At 40.6% G+C, this 19,398-nt stretch overlaps 1 protein-coding gene across 3 annotated transcripts in view; it reads left to right on the top strand.

Annotated features, from left to right (window-relative positions):
* Positions 1-19,398, top strand: part of ADAMTS9 (ADAM metallopeptidase with thrombospondin type 1 motif 9) — a 170,737-nt gene that overhangs the window by 37,134 nt on the left and 114,205 nt on the right. For all 3 annotated transcript variants that reach the window (XM_059940130.1, XM_059940129.1, XM_059940131.1), the window contains 5 exons: positions 633-779; positions 2,025-2,166; positions 4,461-4,565; positions 10,488-10,633; positions 19,172-19,353. In XM_059940130.1, coding sequence (XP_059796113.1) covers positions 633-779; positions 2,025-2,166; positions 4,461-4,565; positions 10,488-10,633; positions 19,172-19,353 — 722 coding nt within the window. The remainder of the gene's footprint in view (positions 1-632; positions 780-2,024; positions 2,167-4,460; positions 4,566-10,487; positions 10,634-19,171; positions 19,354-19,398) is intronic.

The following is a 19,398-nucleotide window of genomic DNA, read 5'->3' as shown; positions in this document are numbered from 1 at the left end:
TCCAACTACTGTATTCTAGCACCAACTACAGCATATGCAGAGCCTCTGCAATTCCAAAAAGTACAGCTAAACCAAATAGTGGCCCAATTCAGTTTTTTGTTTTTTTTTTTACATTAAAGACACTTTGGGGCTTCCCTGGTGGCGCAGTGGTTGAGAGTCTGCCTGCCAATGCAGGGGACACGGGTTCGAGCCCTGGTCTGGGGAGATCCCACATGCCGCGGAGCAACTGGGCCCGTGAGCCACAATTACTGAGCCTGCGCGTCTGGAGCCTGTGCTCCGCAACAAGAGAGGCCGCGATGGTGAGAGGCCCGCGCACCGCGATGAAGAGTGGCCCCCACTTGCCGCAACTAGAGAAAGCCCTTGCACGGAAACGAAGACCCAACACAGCCATAAATAAATAAATTTTTTTTTAAAAGGCACTTTGTATTCAGTTGGGTCAGAAGTATGTTTTACTCTACTCCCTACCTTTAATTCTCTAGTAAGTTTTGTTCTGCTCACCAGGACTCAGGTTCTTATCCATAATGCAGTAGTCAGTTGAATTTTTTCTCTAAGATGCGTTCTCAATGCAATTATAACAGCTCTATCCCTTAGTGTTTATTGACTTTTTTATATCATTGTCTCCTTGGCCTTAGGTTCAACATGCCTCATGATGACAACAATAAGTGCAAAGAAGAAGGAGTCAAGAGCCCCCAGCATGTCATGGCCCCAACACTGAACTTCTACACCAACCCCTGGATGTGGTCAAAGTGTAGTCGAAAATACATCACTGAATTTTTAGAGTAAGAGTTGAACTTTCTTTGAGCACAGCCTTCATGCTAATATCTGGCCTCCATGCAGTGAACTAATTGTGGGAAAGAAAATGTAGAGTCCAGCATTCCTTTTGAGTTGTTATTTTTGTTGACATTCCTGGGAGGAGGGAAAAGAAAAATACTCTCTGACATCTGTGTAGTTCATGTCCTCACCAGAATTTAGAAGATTACAGACTGAGCTCAAGAAAAAGGTTGGGATCTTAAAGAGAATATGTCAGTGTTGCTTCATTCTTGGTAAAGCTGTGAAATCTGTGCAGGTCTTGGGGAAGGGACCATGCATATGATGGCATGATGAAGGAAGGCCACAAATATTTATGTGCTTCTAACTTAGTAATTTGGTGTTGGAAAGGGGTGGGGAAGTGAGACGCCCCCAAAGAACGTTACATGGGTGGATGAAAATTGCACAGACCTCCATATTGTTGAATCGAGAACATTCTCTTTGTCTCTCTCTTTCTCTATCTCCTTGACTCTTTCTCCTCTCTTTTCTTGTTTTTTTTTTTTTTAAGCTTCCCACCAGGCTGCTCAAGGATCCAGTTACATTATACAATATCCTTGTGTCACAGATTTATTGCTCGTCTCTCCTAGATGTACAAAAGGTTAAGTGATTGCCCCAAGGTCACTGGGTGTATATTTCCCCAGCCACAGGGAAGAGGGGGTTTTGTTAATCAGAACTCACCGGGTGTGAATTTTCCAGAAGAGGTGTTTGCAGAAACATGGAAGAACTGGCAGGTTGCTGGGGGTTTTGTGTGTGTGTGTGAGTGTGTGTGGTTTTTTTAACCAGATGATCTAAAGTGTTTCTTATTGTAACGCTAAGCAAATCAGCAAATATTTACTAAACACTTGTTGTTATGGACAGGGCCCCATGCTTGGGTGAAAAAGGCACTATTTTTACCCCTAAGACACTTTACTCTATTGGAGAAGACGTCAAAAAATAAATAGGTAATTGCCCCGAAAGGTGGTAAATTCTGGAACAGTTACATATTTCCTTCTGGTTATGTTGTATGCACAGCCGGTGGTTCCACAAACAAGTATGCACCAAAAATAGAACTTCAGCTTCTGGACTCAAGTTTGGATGAAATGAATAACACAAATACAAAAAAGGAACCATCTTCTGTACCATTAAAATGACAGAATGGCCTTCACTGTCATCTGGAGCCTTTGACAGTCATATCTTATCCACTGCCCTCACCATCTTTGTTTTTCTGCTTTCCACAGCACTGGTTACGGCGAGTGTCTGCTTAACGAACCTGAATCCAGACCCTATCCTTTGCCTCTCCAACTGCCAGGCCTCCTTTACAACGTGAATAAACAATGTGAATTGATTTTTGGACCAGGTTCTCAGGTGTGCCCATATATGGTCAGTATCTGGGGGCCATTTCTACCCCCATAAATGGATTCTGGACTTTTTTTTATTCATAGTTTTCCATTGGATTCTCACTCTTAACATAAACTACTCATTGAGTGGTCCATTGACTATTAATGATAATAGTAATAATGATGATGGGGATAAACAGTAATAGTGCTCGGTGTTGCATGTGGGCCTTACCTGCACTTTTTCATTTCAGTCTCAGCCCAAAAGGGAGATGCTATTACCATTTTCATCTTATAAGTGGTAAGGAAGACTCAGAGGGGACAAGGTTACAGAGCTCGTAATGACAGAGCTCAGCCCTTTTCTCTCCTTGTCTCCTTTTCTTCCCACTGCCTTGTCCAGATGACTTTTATTATAGGCGCTCTTCTAGATTCAGTAATTCATGAGACAGACCCGTTTCCCTGTTTTAGCTTGTCGAAGCTGTGTCCTATGACCACCTGGGGCTTGAAACTATTTCTGGTGGTAGCTCAGCTGGCAAGTGTGTGATGCTTTGATGTATGTGTCATGGACATTTGGACCAGTGATTTGATCCAGTGGTTATCAGGAGGCATATCAGCAGAAGTGTGCTTCTCTGGGATGCCCCATTCTATTCTTTTGGGTATTTGTTTGTTTATTTTGCTGGGAGTGGTTGAGAGATAGCATGGTAAATTGGCAGGTACAGTGATTCCATGGAAATAACAAAAATTTTTCTGTAAAATGTATCTATGATTATATTCGTTTCTCTGTTACTCATGATAGCAAACATGAGGAGTAATGCACATGCCCAAGAATGGAAAGGTGAAGCAAACTATAGTATCTCCATTTAATGAAATATTATACAAAAATTGAAAAGTAACTCTATAAGGGAACATGCTCTAGCTGTAGTTTTAAATTAAAATAACAGGATAAACAATTACTTTACAGAGTATGTTCTCAATGTAAAAGGGGGAAAAAAGCTTCAGGAAAGACTGGATCATTTAAAGCTTTTTTTCTGTTAAAAAATAGTAGCTTCTGAATTTTTCTACTCTGAATATTGTTTATTTTCATCATCAGGGGAAAAATTATCTTTAAAAACTATGCCTGAAATAGAGCTAAATATGTCACCTTGGATAACTCAAAAAACATAGTGTGTAGAGGGGGAAAACAGGAAGTTGTAGGATGTATCCATATATTCTGAAATATCGGACAGCATTGTTTGTTTAAAGCTGAAATGCTGTGTATTATTTTTTTTTTTAAATGGGTATTATTTATTTATTTCTTTATGGCTGTGTTGGGTTTTCATTTCTGTGCGAGGGCCTTCTCTAGTTGCAGCAAGTGGGGGCCACTCTTCATCGCGGTGCGCGGGCCTCTCACTGTCGCGGCCTCTCCCGTTGCGGAGCACAGGCTCCAGACGCGCAGGCTCAGTAATTGTGGCTCACGGGCCCAGTTGCTCCGCGGCACGTGGGATCCTCCCAGACCAGGGCTCGAACCCGTGTCCCCTGCATTGGCAGGCAGACTCTCCACCACTGCGCCACCAGGGAAGCCCCAATGCTGTGTATTATTGATAGATATTTATACATTTGTAGTAAAAGCAACGGGAATGATGGAATGGTGAGCATCATTAGGACAGTGGTTACCTGTGGGCAGAAGGGGAAGGGGTTGGGGTTGAGAATGAGTGTGCATGGCATGCAGCTGGGCCTGTGAAGTCAAGTCCTCTCTCTTTGTTTGGGCGTTGTACACATGGGTATCCATTATGTTATTGTTCATACTTTTTGTATATCTGAAATACTTCATGATATTCTGTCCCTTCTTTCCTCTGACAACCCCTGAAAGCCCTAGAAGAGAGTCATAATATGATCATGGTAATATATGGCTTAGTAGGAAAAAACACCAGTTTTAGCATCAATCCAAACGTTAACTCTAATCACAACGTAACTCAAAACCCACTCTCCAATCCCAGCTCATTGCAAACCTAAACTCACATCACATATTTCCAGTGTGATACTTGACTCTTTGCCAGCCTCAGTTTCCTTATCTGTAATATGGGGAGATGTTACTAGGACCAGATGACATCTTGTATGTTTCTGTTGCACAGTAGTTCCCCTTTGACACCCCCGCAAGTCCTCCCAGGCATAGAAATGTGTCTCCTGGGCTGCTCTCTGTATCCGTTGGAATATTTTATCATTTATCATACCAAGAAAAAAAATCCCTTTCTAACCTACGCTCTACATCATTGGCAAAACATTAGTTGAAAGCAGCCATTGCCTTGCTTGATAGCCTCTAATCACATTGTCACTGAATTGTCATTCAACTGAATTGCGCAGATGCAGTGTAGACGGCTCTGGTGCAATAACGTGGATGGAGCGCACAAAGGCTGCCGGACTCAGCACACGCCCTGGGCTGATGGGACCGAGTGTGAGCCTGGAAAGGCAAGTAACGCCCTGATCCATCCTTCTGTTTTGGGGCAGATATGGGCAAGATTTGGGCTGTAGGCTCAGTCACCATTGTTTAGAACATAAGTTAATGCAGCATGTTTCAGCATGCATAATACTTTTTTGAGGCAGGAGGTTCAACTTTACTGTTGAAAATTGTGCAAACTTACCTTATAGCATAATACTGACACGAGGGACATAGCTATCATTATTGCCTCGATTTTAAGACATATTTTTTCTCATTATAATGTTTTTTAAATCCCAATGTGCTTTTCAATTTATGGGTACATTTAATGTGAGGTAACATTTCTTTTCTCTCTCTCTCTCTCTCTTTCTCTCTCTTCCTCTTTCTTTTGGGGTGGCAGTGGAAGGCCGTTATTAAGTTGGTGGAACGTCTTAAAATTACAGAAATACGGGAAGACTTACTGTGCTCACTACTTGGATACAAGGCTTTTCCCAGCCTGTATTGACCCCTTTAAGGCACTGTGATGTCACCTGAGATACATCCAAATCCACACTCTGAGTTGGTTATATGGCTCCTACTTATTGGTTAATAACCCAACAAAATCTGCTGCTTGTACAACCCAATGATAACAATGTCCCAGCAACTAGGAATATGATTAATGCAAGCTTTTGCACCTGGTGTCCATCTAAAAAAAAAAAAAAAAAAAAAAAGGTAGTGTGTTATGGATTTGGTTACAAAAAGTTTTTTAGATATAAACCTGATTTTTTAATCCATACAAAAACTGGTGTTCAGTCACTCACCTATGATGTAATCCCTGTACTATATCTGAGTCTCATGTTATCCTTACATAAGTTTTTTCCTTTCTTCTCTCATTGTCCACTTTACTCACTTTTAATATTTTGTTCTCATTTTCTGTTCTTCTACTTTACCTTGTGGAATCAGTAGCCCCCAGAGTGTTTCCATGGAAACATGGGGTCCTCAGAGGTGAGGAACTTAACCATCCCTTCCCCAGTTTTATAGATAGCAAACAGAAAAGAGAAGTGACTTGCCCAAGGTCATTCAGCCCATTCAGGGCAGAGTCCTCACACACCCTACCCACTCCCTTCCCAATTCTCTCCTTTGCTTTCTTTGTCTGAAGGGGCTGCAGGGTCCACAGGAGTGGCCATAACTCAAGCTCACTGAGCTCTTTAAGTTTCCATGGTCAAACAGGAGAACTAGTGGCTTATCCACTCATTTCTCAGAGTGGTTTTCTTATTTTTTAAATTTTATTAGGGTGGTTTTATAAAATTATAATGAAGATGATTTTTCACTTGATTTAGCTTGGTTACTCCATCAGCTCTGGTCTCACTTCTCGATGGCTAGGACCTTAGCAATTGAGAATACAGCTTTCTCCAGGAGCCGCCTAAGAAAACAGCCTAAGGACATAGGCATAACAGTTTCTGCACCGCACCTTTCATCAGCTGAAGAAGAAATATATCTCCTTGGCCAGAGTGAACCTTTCACATTTTGCAAAACATTTTACTCAAAGTTCTGATGGCCAGAGGATCATAGGTTTGAGTGGGGATATGGTTCTCAGGTTTCCATGGCAGCCATCAAGCATTCACTCTTTCTTCCTAAATGAAGATATGGCCTCAGAGTCCTTCTAAACACAGTGACCCCCATAGCTGCTCTCAGTTGGTGGGAGATGACAATAGACATGGTATCTAGTTGACAACTTGGCTAGCTGGCTTGAGTTGGAGCCAGCCAACTATATATTAAAATGGAGTCTGTCTGAGCTCAAAAAAATCACTGGTATTATGTCATGGTTCTTAGTCAATCTGATGCACCCACCTGCTATGTCTATTTCTGACACATGTTACTGCTGGAAAAACCATAACAAAGTAGAGCTTTCAATTGTATGATGAAATGAATTGTATTTAGTAAAATCGTCATGTATAGGCTACCACGCTCCATGTAGTACTATGGTATCCCAGTCAATTGTGGAGCACAGAACCTGGGAAGATGTCTGTTGTGTCTTTTTCTAATCTTCTGTTTTTGTAACAGAAACAGAAAATAAGAGATTGCACGGTAATCTTATACCTGACAAATGGGGAAATTGGGGAGATCTTTCAGAAAACATTTCCCTTGTATGCTTTTGTTCAGCAAAAGCAAGAGACATCAAGGCATTCCAAAAGGCAGATTCAGAACACCTTCAGAGAAGCAGCTATGTGGAAAACATGATAGGTACATTTTTAGTTTGTTTTAGAAAAGCGGCTAAGTCTAGCAACTTATATTAAAGATGTGGATGTTCATTTGTTTATTCCCCAGAAGAACATTTATGCATTTTACAAATAAGATGGTGAATATGTTGGCATAGACGTTCTTTGTGTTTTTCCATTTCGCTTTTGTTTTCATAGAATTGGCAGTAAAACCTTATCCTTTTCTCTAGCAAATTCTGTATCCCTTTGCTGCTGGGTTAATTCTTTTTTTTTCTTTCTCTTCTCTCTGCCCTGCTCCCTCAGCAGTAATCTGTCTTGGGTTGCTGACACAATGTTATTTTGATGAATGACTCTCTCATGTCCTTTTATTTTCTCCATTCTCTTCTTAAGTCCATTAACATTTTCATTTTAACCCTGTTTGTAAATCTGAGATTTGAAACTCTTATGTTTTAAGCCTCCTTGGGACAAAACTGACCTCCAAGTCGTTCTTCCAATCTCAAAAAGAGCATTTATGTAAAATATCATTTAAGTGGTTCTGAACACTTTTAGGAAAGGCTGACTATATTTCGGCTCTGGCTCCAGTAGCCGCTAATGCTTTGTTATGATGTAATGGCTTTTCCAGTATATAATTATTGTTTGTTCAATTCCTGCTAAAATAGATTATCTTGATACATACTCGCCAAACAGTCCCCATTTCCAGCCTCTGTCGCCTCAGGTTCTTCCCCTCTTCCTCTGAGGTTCTCCCTCCCCTGTGAACCCCTGCCAGTGGTCATATCAGTAAGAAATGTTTAATTTGCAGATGAATTTTTAATTAGGTTTTCTTTTAAAAAAGGGACCCTATGAGGACATTTGAATCCAGTGCTGAATGGCAACACTCTGCTTAACCTATGCCCTTATTCTGCTCTGGTTTATGGTAATGCTTAATGAGAATTATGGTCTCTTTGAAGATTATTCTTGTATGGAGGTAGAGTCTATAGAATAGAGCGGCCAATAGATTGAAGACTGAAGTGACATGAGGAAAAAATGTATTTACAGACAAATTCTCATTATGAAAGTCCATGACTAGTCATAGGAATGTTCTCCCTAGTGTGTAGAATTTATAAAATGTGTACCTAGCGTCAAGATTTGATGGCTGAATTTGGGCATCAGCTGTGACCTCAATTGTATATTAGTTAGGAATTTTGTTCAGGTCAGACCAAATTATAGTAGTGTAAGCAAACTGGCTCTTTTTCTGACACACACACAAAAAACTAGTCAGAGGTAGGCAGGTCATGGAGCTATTATGGTAGGTCTACAAAATCATGAGAGACCCAGGCTCCTAATTTCTTTCTGCTCTACTATCATATGCAAATGGCCATCATCCTCAGAGTCACAAAATAGCTGCTATAGCTCCAGCCATCAACTCTGAGTCCCGGGCAGAATGAAGCCAAAGGGCAAGGAACAAAGGGGCAAAAGGACCTTCCCAGGAATCTGACCCAGTGAATTCTGCTGACATCTCTTTGACCATTCCTATCTATACAAGAATCCAGGGAAATATAGATTCTATTAATAAGGATGAAGGAGAGAATAGATATTGGTTAGACACATTGGAGTGTCAGCCTCACCTGACCATCTCATTAATCTTGCTTTTAAATTTCAGTCTTTATTTAGATGTCAACAGTTGTTCCCATTTGCTCACAGTTGAGAGACAGCATGTGTCACAGCTAAGAGTATGCACTCTGGAGCCAGATTGTCTATGTGTTTCAGTATCAGCTCAGCCCCTTACCAGATGTTTGACATCAGCCTCCCTGTGCCTCCATTTTCTTTTCTGTAGAAATCGGGGTAATAATAGTACCTATTTCATAGTATGCTGTGAGGATTAAGTAAGTTAATACATACACAGCGCTTAGAACAATGCCTGGCAAATGTTAAGTGCTATGTAAATATTTGCTTTTATTATTACAAACCTTATTCAAGTTGGGTCTCCTATGTGCTCAGCTGTGTACTAGGTGCTTTCCATACATTGTCTCATGTTATACTCAAAACAACTTTGGCAGGTAGGTCCCCATTTTTCAGCTATGGAAGTAGAGTTCAGTGACTCACCCGAGGTCACAGTTAGTCTGTAGAATGGCCATCCCACACCACCAGACTGTTTGCCTGCTAAGCTTTGTCCCCTTAAGACCTGCTCTGTCCGATATGGCAGCTACTAGCTACCCATGACTGGTGAGCATTTGAAATGTCAGTCTGAACTGAAATGTGCTAAAATGAAAATACACACCAGGTGTTAAAAATCTAGCGTGAAAAAGAAAGTGTGGGAAAAAATCTTATTTATAATTTTATGTTGATTACATGGAGACATAGTAATGTCTTAGACATTTTGAGCTAAATAAAATATATTAAGGTTATGTTCAGTGTTCTTTTTACTTGTTTTAATGTGGCTGCTAAAATTTTTTAAATTACATATGTGGCACATGTTACATTCTTACTGGATAGTGGTGCTCTAGACCAAGCTGCCTCTCATTGATTTTATGTACATATATTCCAAGGAATGTTCAAGACCGCTGTAAAGACAACTATAAAATGATTTCAGGGAGTAATGTGGTCACCTCTGCCCTCATTTCTCGGATGCAGAGTTGCCCAAGATTCTCTGGATGCCGTACCTTTTAAGCCTCAACCAAACAGCCCAGGAAAAGGGATGTGTTCTCAGATACTCAGGAGGGTAATTACAAGGGAGAAGGCAGGGCAGAACAGAGAAAGCCTAACTGCGCTCTTTAAAATAATTGTTCGCCAGACCTTTGCTGGGACTGGCCATTGACTGAGGCTTCACCAACCTCTTATCTGTTCCCTTTCCCCACACGCTCCGCCCACCGCCTGGCCTCCAGGCTACTCTGCTTCTAACCTCCGTGCCTGGGTCCTCCCTGCGGATAAATCACAGTGGCCACCACCAGCTCCGCTTCAGAGATCTGAGCGAGCGGCACGGCGTCACCCTCCTGCCGCCACTGCTGCCCCTCTTCCTTTGTCCATTGCTCAGTGACCTCGGCTTTGTGTCAGGGCCTCACACCCCAACAATGGCAGAGGGTTGAAATGGGCTTCTCCACTCACTTGTCCTGCTGAGGAGTTTTACTTTGTTTTGCTTTAAGCATCATGGCCTTCTTCCTGCTCTAGGCTGCAGAACAGAAACCATTAGTAACCAAAAAGCAATAAAGTTTAGGGCTCTCTGTAATGTGTCCATTTTTGCTTTAGTCTCATCCTGTGTGCTCTGCTAGAGTGAGTTTATAGGAATCATGTAACTAGCTTTTTTTTCCCTCTCCCATTTAATTAAAATTGGTTTTCAAATCTGTGAGGAGCAGTAAAGCATTGTATTTTACCAGACTCACGACATCTCTAGGCCTTGTTAATGGAGATGCACTATGCAAATCCAATAACTCATTTCAGCCCTGTCTACAACCAGTAGACAGCCCATTTCCACGCCTCATTTTTCCAAGTAGACTAATTGAGCGCTTCTAGGCTGGCCATGGGACTTACCCTAACAGCCTGGAGCCAACCACTCATTGGCCAGTTTTATTCAAGCCAGTGGTAAATGAAGACACAGACTAAAACCACTGAGCCCGAGATTAAACTCCCTACCATTTCCATGACTCACGTAGATGATGAAATTGTAGCATTTCAAACCAGCACATGGAAAACAATGCAAGTGTGGTATATTTAAAAGGACAGCGGGTCCTACAATATCTCAAGAACCGAGCTCTCCCTCACTGTTCCCCTTATTAAATACAGCACTGCAAGTTTGGATTTTGTGTTCCCAAAGAAATGGAGGTCCCTGTGACTGATGGATCCTGGGGAAGTTGGAGTCACTTTGGAACCTGCTCAAGAACATGTGGAGGGGGTATCAAAACAGCTGTTCGAGAGTGCAACAGACCAGAGTAAGTCCTAGAACTCGTCACTCTTATTATTGGGGTAGCAGGGGTGAAAAATTCCTAAAGGGGATAATTTAGCTGGAGGCAAGTAAAGAGCTCTTTCCAAATTAGACATTGGGTAGACATCTGGAGCTGCCCAGACCAATGTTATCTAAGCTCTATCTCTCTGTATTATTATTTTTCTCCTGTGACCCTTTATTATTAAAAGTTTAGTTTCTTAAATGGTAAATGCTTTGTGTTGGTTGGTCAACAATTTTGACAGTCAGGTATATCTCACTGCCTGCCCCCCTGCCCCCGCCCAGAGCTTGGGATAGCACACTAATAAAGTGAACAAGTGGATTTTCATGAGGAAACAAAGAAATCGGACATTTCCTTCCAGATTGTAGATAAATGTATCCTTTCCAGTTAGCTACTGAAACGCTGAAAAGGGTACACAGACCCCCAAGGTGGCATGAGTGAACCCCAGGGGACCTGGAACCCTAAGTCAGGATTTACTTTTGAATCAAAAGTAAAGTAAACTGCTTTTCAGGATAATTCTCAGAGTGTGACCATGACTGTCTCTACCAGTAGAACCTTGTTGAAACTTACAAGCTCAAATAAAGCCCACAGGCTTCTTTCCCAACATCTTATCATGATAGATATGTGTTTGGGGAGAGGCTATTTATAAGTGGATTTAAAAAGTTGCTATCTTCATTATAAGTAATGACATCAAATTTTGTGTGGATGTAAGATGCATAAAGTTGAAAGGGATAGAAAATAATACATGATATTATTGGCATTGAACCTATGTAGCCCGAGAGGTCTTCCCAGATGAGTGTTTAGATGTGCAAACTCACAACCATTTTTAAGAACCAGCTGCGTTGGAATTTTGTAAAAGGGTTTGGCTCAGCAGTACTCATTTATTTTTAACAGCCTACATTAAGGATAGCAGACTGGATTGTAGAGAGAAGCAAGCAGGTAGAGGAGCAAAGTAGGCTTGTGCAGTAGACTAGGTTGTACTGTAGAGTACTATAGACCAAGGGTGGGGTGCTTCCAATTTTTTATAAGGAGAATATGAATTGTGTATACCAAAAAGGACATAGCTTTAGCCTGCTGTTGCAAGCCCTGGTCTAAATAAATAATCTGTATAGTCCAAATCACAGATGGTGATCAGTTTATTTTAATTTATTTTTGTTCACAGTCCAACATTATTTCATATCCACGTAATATTAATCTCTAAGGACAAGGAAAGAGCTATAAGACACAGGCTCTGGTCTGTAAAAGTAACACTGTAGCTATGGATATAAACTAATACATGTTAGATTTTTCCATAGCGTCTATACTTAGTATTAGTTTTTAAAATAATAATATAAATATAGTAGATGCTTTCAAAAAATTCAGATACAAAAGTATATCATATAAAAACTTCCTGCCATTATTATTCTTACCCCCAATACTCCCCCACAAGAAATAACCACTAAAAAATAATTTGTTGTATGTTATTTCAAACTTTTAAAAGAGATTATAGATGTAATATGTATTATATGAAATAAATATTACAGAATATAAAATAAGGGTCATCCTATATATATTGTTCCACAACTTGCTTGTTAAAAGCAGTTATATATCCTAGCTACTTGTACTGTCGAAGTTTTAAAATAAAACATTTTAAGCTAGCAGCAGATATGATGAATTCTTTTAAAACTTAAAAACTCTTGGGTGGCTACATTGAACCAAATCGTGATTATTAGAGTAAGCTATTATTATCATGAGAGTGTGGATATTGCAAACAGTAGGTGCTTTTAACATTTTGACTCAAGAATATTCCATTCAAAAGAAGTGGGGGGTTGTTTTTGTTTTTTTTTAATAGTCTTAGAATAATTCTAAAAGTAGTGTGGAAAGTGGAAAGAGATAAATCACTCCATAATTGGAATGGAGCAGACAAAGAAAATCACCCAGTGTAAAGATCTCAGCAGGAAAAGATCTTGAGCTTCAAAGTGAAACAAAGATCCTCTCATTCAGAAGTTAGGAACCGATCATTAAAGACTTCAATTAGAGGTCCTTGTCCTGGCTGTTTGCTATGGGAGGTTTTAAAATAATAAAATCCACCTAGTTGAGTGTCAGCACTGACATCATTTCATTAAAACTCCTCCAAGTTATTTGCACTTCGGGATGTCCCTGTGAACTAAGGAAGGAGTCTGCCTCTTAAAACCAAGGTTATGATGGCACTGGGGGAGTCAATCAGACAAGGGAAAGGGACACTGAAAAGGGAAAGTCAGGTCCAAATCAGTTTAAGAGCTTGTTCAGAGAAATTTGCAGAGCGAATGGTTCATTATGTAGAATGTGGAAGTGGTTGCTGTCCTGATTCTCAGGAAGTTTCAGGGAATGCAGCCCCTCCCAGCGCCCCCATTGCTGGCAAAATGCTTTTCTCAGTTTGCGGAGCCCTTAGAATATAATGAAGATCTCCATTTTCAGAATCCAAGGTATACCTTTATTGAGAACACTGGGTTGTTCTTATGTTTTCACTGTATTCATGTGATTCAAAAATGTATTTATTTAGCATCTGGATACTTTTAAGCTATATTTTTAGTTTTTTTTTTTTTTTTCCTTGAAAGCATGCAAGCTAAAAAAGAGACGCAGCCTTGCCATGTGCATGGGATCATGCTACACTTGATGAGCAAGCTTTAGAAAGCATATTCTTTCTAATTTCATATCCCAAAAAAGTTGTTGGTCCCAACTGGTTCACCATCATGAGAATGGAGCCCTAATGTTTTATCTTTAAATGCTTTATTTTTTTAATCCCATTTTTTTTTTCCTAAAATTTTCTTTTTAATGGCTGTACCATTTATTTATTTTTTTTTAATATTTTAAATTTATTTATTTATTTATGGCTGTGTTAGGTCTTCGTTTCTGTGCGAGGGCTTTCTCTAGTTGTGGCAAGCGGGGGCCACTCCTCATCGCGGTGCGCGGGCCTCTCACTATCGCGGCCTCTCTTGTTGCGGAGCACAGGCTCCAGATGCGCAGGCTCAGTAATTGTGGCTCACGGGCCCAGCTGCTCCGCGGCATGTGGGATCTTCCCAGACCAGGGCTCGAACCCATGTCCCCTACATTGGCAGGCAGATTCTCAACCACTGCGCCACCAGGGAAGCCCTTAATCCCATTTTTGACTGATGCCCTACATATAAGATAAGCATATGTTCTGGTTTGTAAGGATGGTCCCAGTTTACATCTATTGTCCTGGAGAAGTTATTGATAGCTCCCCTTTCAATTCTCAAAGTGTCCTGAATTAAACAATTATGTGGTCACCTGATCTATAAGAAACATGTAATAGAATAAAATTTGAAATCAGAATGACCAAAAACATAACTTGGAGTACCAAAACAAAACAAAGCATTGGAAATAGAAGATGCATTACCAGGCCTTTGGCCCATATACTTGTTGTTTTGTGCTCTAAATTTGGCTCTGAGCTTCCTGGTGGCTGGAACAAAATGGTTTATAGAATTGTTTTAGTCTATCAAACTAAAAAAATCACACGAGTTCTTTAGGAAGGGCAAAGTATTTCCTTCTTCTCGTGCTTCTCTTTTGCTTTTAAATTAGGAGATAGCTTAAATTAAAGAATAATAATAAACTCATAGATTTGAGAAAAGACAGGATTTGTGAACTAAATATTTCCCATTTAGGCTTTGAGCGTAGCAACTGCTTATGAAATCTTCCATAAAAGGGAATAAACATATGTCTGTTTCATCTAAGAAAACCAATCTCTCATTTGGCTGTAAAGAATGGCAGCAAAGTTTTTTTGAGCGCTGAGTTGGATGAATTTACAGATGGTCCCCAACTTAATGATGGTTAGACTTAAGATTCCTTTACGGTGGTGCAAAAGCAATTCTCGTTCAGTAGAAAGAGTGCTTCAAATTTTGAATTTTGGTCTTTGGTCGGGCTAGTGATACGCGGTACGATGCGCTGTTGATGTTGGGCAGCGGTGGCCACTGCACCTCCCGGTCAGCCACGCGATCGTGAGGGTAAACAGCTAATACACTTAGAACCATTCTGTACCCAGGTACCCCTTCTGCTTTTTACTTTCAGTATAGTCTTCAATACATTATAAGAGACAGTCAATACTTTATTATAAAAAATAAGCTTTATTATTTAGATGTTAGATGATTTTGCCCAACTGTAGGCTAACCTGAGCGTTTTGAGCATATTAAAGGTAGGCTAGGCCAAGCTAGGATGTTCAGTAGGTTAAGTGCATTAAATGAATTTTCGACTTAAGATATTTTCAAATTACAATGGGTTTAACAGGGCATAACCCCATCATAAGTCAAGAAGGATCTGTCTTTTGAAATATTGAGAATTGGTTGCTGTGGGAGAGCCATTAACTAATGAATGAATAGAGATATCCAGTCCCATAGACTGCCCCATTTGGCAGAATTATTAATGATCGCTAGTATGGTTCCCTGGCCCACCCCATCTAATCCTTGAATATTCTTTCAGCATTCTCCGTAATCGGTCATTAGACCCCTTCTTAAAACCCTCCAAATATAGAAAATACACTACCTTCTCAGGCCGCCTGTTGTATCATTAGAAATTTCTTCCTTGTGCTAACTGTAATTCATCGTAAGTAAACATAGATGTTGAGATTTCTGTTCAAACCCATTTGCAGAACAAAGTTTAGCTTTCCTTGAGAGTAGAATGCACCTGCCATGATCTTTGCAAAAATTCTTTCATAGCTTTGGCCATGCAGCATCGTGAATTTTCTTTGTATATATGATTCAGCTTGCCTGTGCTGAATATAGTTACTTTCATAGTAATTAATCAGCAATTTCCTTAAGTCCTTTCCATCCCTATTTGACAAGCATTATTTTAAAAGGATCTTAATAGTTGGAAAATGTGATTAATATTATTTTTAAAGCTACATTTCCTATAATTTTCAGTATTTGCCTATATGGGGAAAAAACTTCCATCCAGCTAAATTATTAAATTAAAACATGAATTTCTCCATGCTGAAACGTAAATTCAGTTGTGTAAAGCCCTCCTCATTACACAGGACGTGCAAATCAAGAAGAGATCCTGTTGTCTAGGATATTAAAAAAGCCATATATTTCTAAAGGACAAATTTATGCTTATTCATAAAATATCATTTGCCTTTACATAAAAAGCAAATAAAGTCATAGAATCAGTTTTGAAATGGAAAGAGACCTGTCTCAAGAGAGGCAGCGTGGGAGAGAGGCCAGACTGTGGGCTTTGGGTCAGGGAGACCTGCCTTGGTCTCTCAGCCAGTATGTCTCACTTAACTGCATGTGACCTTGCCAGGCTACTTAACATTTCTGAACCCAGTTCAAGCAAGGGTTCAGAAACAAGGACGCTACTACCTACCACACAGGATGGCTGTGCACAGTCAGTGACTGAAGTTGCAAAGTGACATGGTGCCCTGTACACTAGACTGCTCAGGGGTCAGCAAACTTTTTCCGTAAAGGGTCAGATAATAAATATTTTAGTTTTTGTGGACCATAGGATGGCTGTCCCTGCTATTCAACTTTGCTGATACAGTGAAAAACATGCGTAGATAGTATGTATAGAGTGGGTGTAACTGTGTTCCAATAGAACTTTTATTTATGAACAAGGAAATTTGAATTTCATATAATTCTTGTGTCTCAAAATATTCTTTTTATTTATTTCTAAATTTTTTTAGAGTGTAAAAACTATTCTTATCTCACTGGCCATGTAAAAACAGGTAGTAGGCTAGATTTGGCCCACAGGCTGTAGTTTACAGACCCTTATAATAGCTAAACATTTACTGTATGGCTGGCCTTGTTCAAGTGCTTTGAATCTATTAACCCATTAATCCTCACTCAGCCCTTGAAGTAGATATTAGCATCATCTTTCTTTTACGGGTAGGGAAACTGAGGCTTAGCAACACTGAGCGATTTACCTATGATTGCACCATGGTTAAGAAGCAGGGCTGGGATTCAAATCCTGTTTCCAGAATCTGTATCTATAACCTTCGGCAATATTGCCTTTTACATGGAGTGTTTTCTGTGTGTTCTTTATTTTTTAAAATGTCATTTATAGAAATAAGTCACAAAATGCTCTTTGCCATTTGATAGTGGTCAAAGCAAGCAAAGGTGGATTCTGTTACCATGTGAATCAGGAAGCCACCTGCAAATGTTAACTCTTTGCTGCCCAAGGAACTGCTGCTCTTGATCAATTTCAAGAGTCAGAAAAGACTTCTTATATAAGAGAACCGAAAGAAAAAAAATCACTGAAAAAAATTTGTTTTCAAAGGGAAAGAAATATGAGTTACTTCCAGGCAACAGGTAAATGATCTGATGGAGCCACTATAGTTTGTTGGGACATTTAAAAAGATTCCACAGAGATCGTTTCAATTTGAGAAAAAATTGAAGGGGTCTTCCTTGTAGAAGGGAAAACAGGTTTTACGGCGGTATGAGCCTGATCTATTATTCATGTGTCATCCGTGATATTTTATGCATGAGACTGGGGTGCTTTGGTACTGAGAGAAGAACTTGGTATCCAGAAAACCAAGGCTGTATCTCTAAATGGCACCAGAAAAGAAAAAGACAGGACTCTGGACCATAGTTCCTGGAGAATGAAGCAGGAAGAGCACAGTGGGAGAACCTGGGAAGCTTGAATTCCAGTCCTGTCTCTGTTCTTTTATTGGCTGTGTTACCTTGGGCAAAGTCCTTAACTTTTCTGAACCTTCCATCCCTTGATACAAAAATACCTCAGCTACCCTCCCCTTGGGCAAGATGTGAGTGAATATAGGCGAGTCAAGCACACAAGGCAGATATAAATCATACGGGCTTAATGGGGAAACGATCAGACATAGATACTGTTGGGTTTTGTGCCGTTTTGCATCCCTTGATGCAGTCTTCTTCATAATAACAATGAATACTTATGAGACTCCTTGCTGAGCTCCTCGTTTATAACAAGCCTTTCAGGTGCACAGTATCATCTCTGTTTACATGTGCAGAATGAAGCTCACAGAGACCAGGTAACTCACACAAAGTTGCCCAGCTTGTAACTGCAAAGCCCATGCTCTTACCTCCCTCCACAAATCTTTGGTGGACGGAACATGTTTATGACAGCATCATGGCCAGGCAGCCCTTCCTGAGACTCAGGCACTCTGCAGTACCACTGAGACCTGCCTCACGGTGCACACGTCATAGCTCAGATTTGGTGCTCAAAACAAACAAACTGCTGAATCGGATGGGATTAGGTTGGGTTGTGCTGACATGTAACATCATAGTCACTAACACTTTTAGGCATTTGCTGTGTGCACTCATTTTAGAGAAGAGGAAAACTGAAGCTCTGGGAGGCTAGGAACTCTGTCTAAGGTCACACAGTGAGGGTAGGGCCAAGATAAGAAGCCAGATCCAACTCTAGAGCCTCACGGGCTCAGCTAGACTGCCCCTCATTCTGTATTTTATAGTCGTGGTTATGTTTCCCTTCCCCAAGCCCTGTTTTAACAAAACAAAGCAAAAAAAACAAAACAAAACCAAAAATAAAACAAAAACACTTCTTATGGTCCAAATTACTCTGAAAGATTCATTCTAAAGAGAAAAGGTAGACATCTTTCAGTTTGAGAGGTGCCCTCAACTGTGGTACCTGTGGTATCCGAGTAGCTCTGGTATCCGAGCTGCTCCAGCCCTGGGCTGTGAGTGAGTCCAATTTCCTCTGATTCTGTGATCTTCCCGTTTCTGTGATGCACTTGGCAAGCTCTTGACTGCTGGGAGTTGGGTTGTTTAATATACTCTCTGGGTCACATCTGGAAAATCCATGAACGGGGTTGCATGCTGAGATTAAATTTGCATTGTGATGCTTTGCAAGGCGTCCTGCATACTGTTGTCACACAACAGTTAATGAAACCAGTACACTCTCTCCTGGTTCTCCTGTTAAGTTAGTCAAAATATGAGCACACCTTATTCCATCTTATTTGTAAAACAAAGCAAAAACAATGGTCATGCAGGGAGAGAGAGGAAGAGAGAAGAGGGCCAGAAATGAACGGAAATGGAATGGTGCAAGTTTTAGGATGGTTGCCCATGAAAGTACCATGATATGGAAGGTAGACAGGAGCATTCCAAGTACTCATTTGTACCTTTGACCTTCTGTGTTTTTAAAACTGAAGGACTGTGGATGTTCAGGGGAAGGAGGACACAGAATGGCCTAATAGACGCCAGGTTTTATATTTCAAACTTTAAGTTAGATGCTCTCCCATTTTATCCTCAAAACAGCCTTACCAGGTGGTGCCTTCCCATTCTACAAGTGGGAGGGCTGAGGCTCAAGGACTTTCAGTGACTGGCCCAAGATTATACACTTAATGATATTGAAGGCAGAGTGCAAACCCAGATTCCAGAGCCCTTGCCCTGGCCACTGTCACTGACCACTTCACATTTGCTTCCCTCAAAGACAGGAAGCCACGTTGTAATACATGACATTATAATACATTAGAGAAATATATTACAATACAGTGTCTGTGTTCTTTACATTATCGGGTCATGGGGAGAAATACATTATAATACAGCATGTGTGTTCTTTGCCTTTTCTTAGGCCAAAAAATGGTGGGAAGTACTGTGTAGGGCGCAGGATGAAATTTAAGTCCTGCAACACGGAGCCATGTCCCAAGCAGAGGCGAGACTTCCGAGACGAACAATGTGCTCACTTTGATGGAAAGCATTTCAACATCAATGGTCTGCTTCCGAACGTGCGCTGGGTCCCAAAGTACAGTGGAAGTAAGTGCATCTGGGGACGTGCTCGTGGCTGGCAGGCTGGCACGG

Source organism: Balaenoptera ricei, chromosome 11 (assembly GCF_028023285.1).
Source record: "Balaenoptera ricei isolate mBalRic1 chromosome 11, mBalRic1.hap2, whole genome shotgun sequence".
Taxonomy (NCBI): domain Eukaryota; kingdom Metazoa; phylum Chordata; class Mammalia; order Artiodactyla; family Balaenopteridae; genus Balaenoptera; species Balaenoptera ricei.
Note: the sequence above shows the minus strand (reverse complement) of the source record. Positions and strands in the feature narration are given on the sequence as shown.